The sequence below is a fragment of the Alosa alosa genome, chromosome 2, assembly GCF_017589495.1.
Source record: "Alosa alosa isolate M-15738 ecotype Scorff River chromosome 2, AALO_Geno_1.1, whole genome shotgun sequence".
NCBI lineage: Eukaryota > Metazoa > Chordata > Actinopteri > Clupeiformes > Clupeidae > Alosa > Alosa alosa.
The window spans coordinates 1,307,712-1,315,255 of NC_063190.1; the positions used below are offsets into that span (position 1 = coordinate 1,307,712).

The 7,544-nt window shown below is 36.9% G+C and overlaps 1 protein-coding gene across 1 annotated transcript in view; it reads right to left on the reverse strand.

Annotated features, from left to right (window-relative positions):
- The window catches only part of igsf5a (immunoglobulin superfamily, member 5a), an 88,791-nt gene that overhangs the window by 24,005 nt on the left and 57,242 nt on the right, over positions 1-7,544 (reverse strand). Inside the window, exons 3-5 of the mRNA XM_048237730.1 lie at positions 2,656-2,982; positions 883-1,173; positions 585-710 (exon numbers count right to left, since the gene is read on the reverse strand). Of these exons, the coding sequence (XP_048093687.1) occupies positions 585-710; positions 883-1,173; positions 2,656-2,982 (744 nt within the window). The remainder of the gene's footprint in view (positions 1-584; positions 711-882; positions 1,174-2,655; positions 2,983-7,544) is intronic.

A 7,544-nucleotide genomic window follows, 5' to 3' on the forward strand; every position in this document is an offset into this window, starting at 1 on the left:
GCATCTTGCCTGTGTCTGTTGAGGTGTCCACGACTTGGCAGCCTTGACAGGGACATTGCATTACCCTATACTACCCATAGTGTCTAATGATTTATTTGCAAATGTACATACTGTATTCTTATACATAGCCATATTCTACTGCCCTTCATTCTATTGTTACTGTAAAGTGTGTTGTACTTTGAGAGCAAAGATTAACCGAAGTCAAATTCTTTGTTTGTTTACACAAACCTGGCCAGAAGCTGATTCTGATTCTGATTATTCACAGGCTAAATGGGTAACGCTAAACTAAAATGTATTAATGGAGTGGTGATTGTCAGGTGGAAAAATTGAAAGTGAAGTGAAGTTGTTAATAACTCAAGCAAATCAAAATATCACAGTAAACCAGTGAAGAACAGCGGTGTGTTCAATTTCGCAAACATATGCAAACATTTACGAACAGGTTTCTGTTTACCTTGAGTTTTTGGCAAAACCCTACTAACCCTAGCAGAGCCCCTGGCTATCTGTATACTCAATGATATTAGGACGTAGTAAGCAAACTGATTCTATACTGCTATTGCAGATATCACACATTATAATTTACTTACTATTTGCATTTTTTCTTTTACAAAATAAGATAATCCCAATGATGACCAACACTACCAGTGCAACCAAACTAAAGGTCACAATTATGGCAATCAGCCACGTTCTGTCAGGTTGTAGATTGGTCTTATCTGGAAAAGATGTAAAATGCACAAGATAATCTTCATATAACTGATATATAATATATTAATCTTTATTTATACAGAACTTAAAAGGTGCTTTAAGGCTTGTATTTACATAGTTCTGTTTATTAATTGCTGTTTATTATGTTGAACATTTTATGAGACAAAATTGTATTCTTACCAACTATCAGGAAAACACTGGTGGTTTGTGGTGTGAACAAAGCAGGCACTTTGGCCAGACACTGAACTTCAGCACTTTGAACTGCTGAAATTGACAGAGTGCTGTTGGAGTTTAGTAGGGTTCCTGCAGTCTCAACAGTGGTGTTATAGTTTTCAGTATCTGCCATTTTGCCATTTATATTCCAGGATACTTGTGGTTCAGGAAACCATCCAGATGCAACACAGACAAAAAACACTTGCTCATCAGGTCTCACAGTTATGTTGCCACCTTTAATGCTAACAGTCCCACTTTCTGAAATGAAATGAAAGCATATAGTAAGACTTATAAGACAAAACCAATAAAAGAAAGAAACTCCACTATAGTAATGTTCTATGAAAACCTTTAATCATTTGTCACATAAATCCTATTTGTCAGTTAATAATAGATACAATAATAGATTTGGCAAAGACTGCAAAATACAATGCAAAAATTCCAGAAACACAAACAAGTACATGCATTAAATTATGAAATGAGGCCTAGCCTAATGTTAGAAAGTTCTGTCAGTCTTATTCTCTATCTCACACACACACAAACACACGTACGGAGCCCGGGAAGGGTCACGTTGGTAAATATTTTTAGACCGCATTATTGCGTTGCTCCTCATAATACTTTTATGTTCCCCTCAAGAACAACTTTTATTCCCCTCATAATACTTTTTTATGTTCCCTCATAATACCTTTTTGTGTTCCTCAGGATCAATTTTTGTTGTTGTTGCTTTGCAGTTTCAACTTGGGCTCCGTACATTTCAGTCCCCATTCACGCAGCGCTGTCAGCGCGTTACCTGAATTCATAATTTATAACTGTAGAATACCTAATATCTTATATTAATATCTTATAACTAATATTTAGTTCATGGTCAGTGTCATATCAGAGCGCACAGTGAGTGAGTGGGATCTAGTGGGGGGAGAGCTGGGGAGAGGGTAGGCTAACTCAGTGCATGTGGCGCGGCTCGCTGAGGGAGCAGCAGCATCCAGGGAGAGCGTGCTCTGACTATTGACTAGTGACTGAGTGTTTCTCCAAATGTTAGCTCAGTTGTTGTTAAACATGGTAGCGCGACACAATGTTCCTCAAACTGCTGTCTGCAAAATGACAAGCACTGTCGTTCAAAACACATTCACATGTTAATGACGTCAAGCACAATATTTCAGGGAGAGAACACAAAAAGTATTGTGAGGGAACTCAAAAGTTATTGCGAGGGAACGCAAAAGTATTTCGTGGGAACGCAAACTATTGCGAGGGAACGCAATAGTGCGGTCTAAAAATATTTACCAACGTGACCCTTTCAGGGGAATACCTGAAATTAAAAAAAATGTCATGTTATCTGGCATATCATGTTGTTTTCTACGTATGCATGTTAAATAATACAGTTTTGTCAGAATATCTGATAGAACATAGAACTGAACTTAGGACCCATTGAGTAAGTTTTTGGTCATGGTAATGTCAATGTTTTTCAGAGAGAACAAAGATTTTTAAGACAACCAGGTAAATTTCATGAAATGTTAATACAAATACTTTGTAAATCCAGGTAAGCTCCAAGTTCAGACACACTAAAAATACACATTGATATAGCAACAAAAACATAATTTAGGTTCACATTGATTAAAGATAATATTGCATTTATGAAGAATCTTTAGTTGACTTTTAGTTTAATTTGAGTAGACTCAACAAATTGCAACAAATTACCAGAATTTCTTGTGAATGAAAGTGAGTGTTAATTGAGATCAGTACACCAACCTTGAATAGACAAGTGTGCTCTTCTCTGTATATTTTGAACATCACATGTGATTACTCCTGAGTCATTCCTTGTCACATTCATGATGGTAAATTCCCATTTGTAAATTTCATTTGTGGTGTAATTAGCTGCTGTGAAACGTGTAGTGTTTTGAAGAACACCATAGTCCTTGGAAATTGTAAGCGCCACTCTGCCATTGAACAGCCATGTCATAACCGACCAGGGATCCTTTAGGCTACAGTTAAAACTGGCTTCTGATCCAAGCAGTACAGCACTATCCCTTGGCTCCAGCTGCACTTCAGCTACCACTTTTGTTGGCAGGAAAAAATCTGAATTAGACAAAAGACAGTGTCAGCTAACAGAGCGTGAGTTTTGCAAAGAAAAATGGAGTAAAATTGCAGTATATGTGCAAGCCTAACTGAGACCTATCCATGCAGGCTCCATACTTTAATTGCGGCTAAAGTTGCATCTTCAAATGCTGACTTGAAGGGGGTGAATATTTATGCAATCACTTATTTTGCATTAGGCCTATATATTTGTAATTAATTAGCATTACTTTGTAGAAATGTGCTTTCACTTTGACATTAAAGAGGGGATTTTTTTAAATTATTGGGTAACACTTTACTTGACAGTATCGACATAAGAGTAACATGACAGTCATGAACGCATGACACTGTCATGACACATGAACCCTAACCCTAATCTTAATCTCTAATCCTAACCCTAATTTGTTAACCGAATGTCAATGTTAACCGAATAAAAGAAGCATTGTCATAAACATTTATGACTTGTTCGTGACAGTGTCATGTCACTCTTGTAAAGTGTAACCAATTATTGTAAAAAAGGGCAAATTAAATTGACAAAGACTCCATTTATTTCAGCAATACAAGGAAAAATATCCAAGAAGGGTGAATACTTTTTATAGGCAATCTATGTATATGGATAATATAATAATACTGCAATGCAATTAACATTAACAATGGCTTTATGTTGTTTATAATTCATGTATTACAGTATCATATTTGGGTCCAATTCCAAATTGTTTACAGCACATAGTTATTGCAATATGGCTCACAGTTCTTTTTCTCCATTAAGTGTTCAGGGTTCCTACAGGTTACTTCAAGTCAAATTCAAGTCTTTTTAAGATAATTTATATTAAAACTTAATACCTATTTCATGGCCTATTTCACAGACCTACCGACAAAGAAAAACTAAACTTTGTAAAGCATTATGGAAGAATGATGTGACATTGTAGCATAGTAGTGAGTACTTACGCTACAACACCACAGCACAGGCACAGACCACAGACAACAAGCCAAACAGAGGTGTGAAAAATCAAAGAAAATTTCAGCAGACCACAAATATCTCATATATCATCTACAAGTGATATGCTTTAAGAAAATATATAGTTTAGGGTGTTTAATCTGTTTTCCCTAGACAGTATGTCAAAATGTATCCGCTTTACACTAGATTCGCCTATACAGAATAAAGGGCAATGTATTGTGCATGGCATAGAGGAAGATGGGAAATGTCCTAATTGGTGTTATATCACATCTAGAGGTTATACGTATGCTTTTAGAAAATATATAGTATATGGTGTTTAATTTGTTTCCCTTAATAATGCAGGCCAAAATTACACAGCCTAATGTTTTCATTACTGTTTTACTGCTACACTGTTTTTCATGCTATATTAGCACACATGATCAATGATCAATGATCAATGGCTGCGGTCAGGCTTCTGATACAATACTGAATGAATGAATGGCTATAACCCTATTACCTCAACCTGTTCTTGCACTGAAATAGTTTTTTATTTTACCTTGTCTACATTACACTTTACTCTCCTATTTGTCTATATTATTTATGCTGGTCTCTAGACCTTACTCTTGCACTGTTGGACTAATGTTGGACTACTTTTTGCACCTTCACCATGACACTCACTCTCTTGAGCACCTTGCCATGCACACATAACTTAGGACTACGGTTGGACTATTGTTTGCACCTTCACCATGACACTCACTCCTTTTAGCACCTCACCAGTCCTGGCCCTGTCACTACAAGCGTCTTATGCTTGATCACCCTCAAGCACATTGGACTTTCTTAATTTAACTTATATAGTGTATTTAGTATTTAGTTTTGTTAGTTTTCTTATCTGTCTTATCTTCTACTGTCTTATTGTACAGTGGAGTTTAGTTATATGTTTATACTTATACTTATGTTTACCATTTCTGCTGTAAGTGCATGTTGTGTGTTATGTCTGTATGCTACTGAGACCCTTGAATTTCCCCTTGAGGATCAATAAAGTATCTATCTATCTATCTATCTATCTAAATGTATCCGCTGTTCACTTGATTCGCCGATACAGAATAGAGGAGTATGGTGTGGAGGAAGATGGGACATAAGTTGATCGATGCTATTTCATGTACAGGGCAAATGCTTTTAGAATATGTATAGTTTTGGCTATTCTATGACTTTGGTAAAACCATGACCCATGCATAGGCATGCATTGTTAATTTTTAATCTCAAACTATATTTATTCATATAGTATGCACCTTTTTGCCAGATGTCACAACAATAGTCACCTCTTTGGAGGCTAGCTGCAGTTGTATGTACCCTTCTGTCAAATTTGGACATTATCATGTCCATCTTAAACTTTGCCTTTACAATTTTCCTTCATTCACTTACATAAACATAAGGTGCTGTCTGATTACTGTTTTATCTATCAGTCAACCCCCGGGCAAGAGGTCAATTACTGATGATACTTTATGTGATATACTATATATGATTCAGTGACCTCTAAATCAGATTAAAGACCAAAAACACTTTCCTAGGCTGAATAATACTTAATAACTATGTGTTTGTACAGCTTTAACATTGTGGAACACTTACATGCAAAAACACACTGGCTCTATTTAAAGACTCAACAACCATTTTTCTATTGATTCAAATGTAAAAATAGACATCAATTTTGCAACAAACCAGGGCCCAGTTTCTCGATAACGACGGAGACACGCTCTTAAGAGGGTTTTCTACGATTCATCTTACGATCGTTCGTTTGGTTTTTCCGACTGTTTCCCGAACATGCTCGTAGCGTGAACGCGCGTGCACTGCTCTTAAGACGCTCTTAAGGGGAGCTATCCACGTTAATAGTTCTGAAATATCCTCTGATTTGACGGTGATGTCAGGTGACTGCACGTCACAGCTATAGGTCTACCATTTAAACTTCGGATCTACACACCAAGTAGGTTATATACCACACAGAGACATAAATAATTGTAATTATTTTAAGATTAGATTGTTGCACCATGCAATATTTTTTCGCGGTGTCACTTAAGAACATGTTTGAAGATAAGAAAGAAGTCGAGTAAGAAAGAGAGGAAATGTGTAGGCTTAGATTTTGATGCAGTAGGCTACAGACTACACCACATGTTGCTTTCTCGGCTTTTTACCTCATAGGCCTAATAAAATATTCACTTAGCAAAGATAATGTCAAACTATTCTGGCAACGTCTCGTTTATTAACTTGATTGCATTTTTGTCCGCTTTTCATCACATTATTATGACCATTAAATGTAGGCTATTTTGCACGCTAAAATCTGATTCATCACAGGTAAACACAATAAAGAATGGGAACGTAAGTTGGATTATGTATTCTAAATTGTAATTCCTCTGTATGTCCTGTTGGTGACCTCAGTGAGAAGTACTGTTAAGACGCTCTTAGCCGGTAACTAGTACTCTGGAGGAGCATTCAGATCTACGAGTGTTTTCCGAAGCTCTTAAGCTACGATGGTTTCGGGAAACAGTCGGCAAATCTTAAGACGTTCGTAAGAGGGACTTTACGACGCTCTTAGGCTTAAGATGCTTTCGGGGAACTGGGCCCAGTCTGACATAAACCTGAGAAATTTACTAACTCTGAAAATAAAAGAATGTTCCTCAACAATGCAATATTCTAAAATTCCATGTTAAGTTAGATGGGGTCTGATATTCTTTAGAATGCTTATACTACAACATTCTAATTACAGTTTTGTCAGTATTGGATAATGCATAAAAAACCCTCATTTTAACATATTTCCACCAACTGGATTTTAATGGACTTTTATGTTGTTTACATGACCAATTGAAATATAAAAATGTGAAAATAAATTCTGTTGCAATTAGTTTTGGGTCAGACCTTACTTTGCCTGGACTACACCTCTGCTTTCATCGTTGGTGTGGACCCAAAAGCTGTGCGCAGATCCACTCTAGTTGCGGTCGTAACTGGAGGGGCTGTAGTACTAGCAGCTGGCTGGTTAACGTTATCTGCTTCTGCTTCAGGCACATTGACAGATTCAGGCTAGCTGGCTAACAGAAACACTCCAGCGATGGAATGAGTTTGATCCTTCCCTTGGATAGAATTGATGTGCTTGGACGAGTTGGCATGAGACATACTGTGCAAAAGTGACAAAATGCTTGTTTATCTCACCACGCTTCGTTACATTTATATTTCCCCACCACAGCATGAAATGATTAGCTAGGTAACGTAAACAAACTTTAAAAAATATATAACGGCGTTATATACAAACTTTCTTGTGTTCTGCTTAGATTTTCTTTGATTTTTCGCGCTTCTGCTTGGCTTGTTGCTTGTGTGTCTGTGTTGTAGTGCTGTAGCAAAGTGACGTCCCAGCAAACACATAACCGGTAAAATATTTTGAACCTTTAAAGAACCTTTAGGGAACGTTCCCTTAAGGTTCCCTAACCTTTAGGGAACGTTCCCTAAAGGTTCTCTTAAGGTTATTTTTGTTAACCTTCAGCTAACCTTCTGTGAACGTTCCTAAAGGTTCTCTTGAGGATGCATAGGTAAATATGGGATGTCTTAATTAGAAGACTCTGAATAAGCAAAATCGATTGTGGGG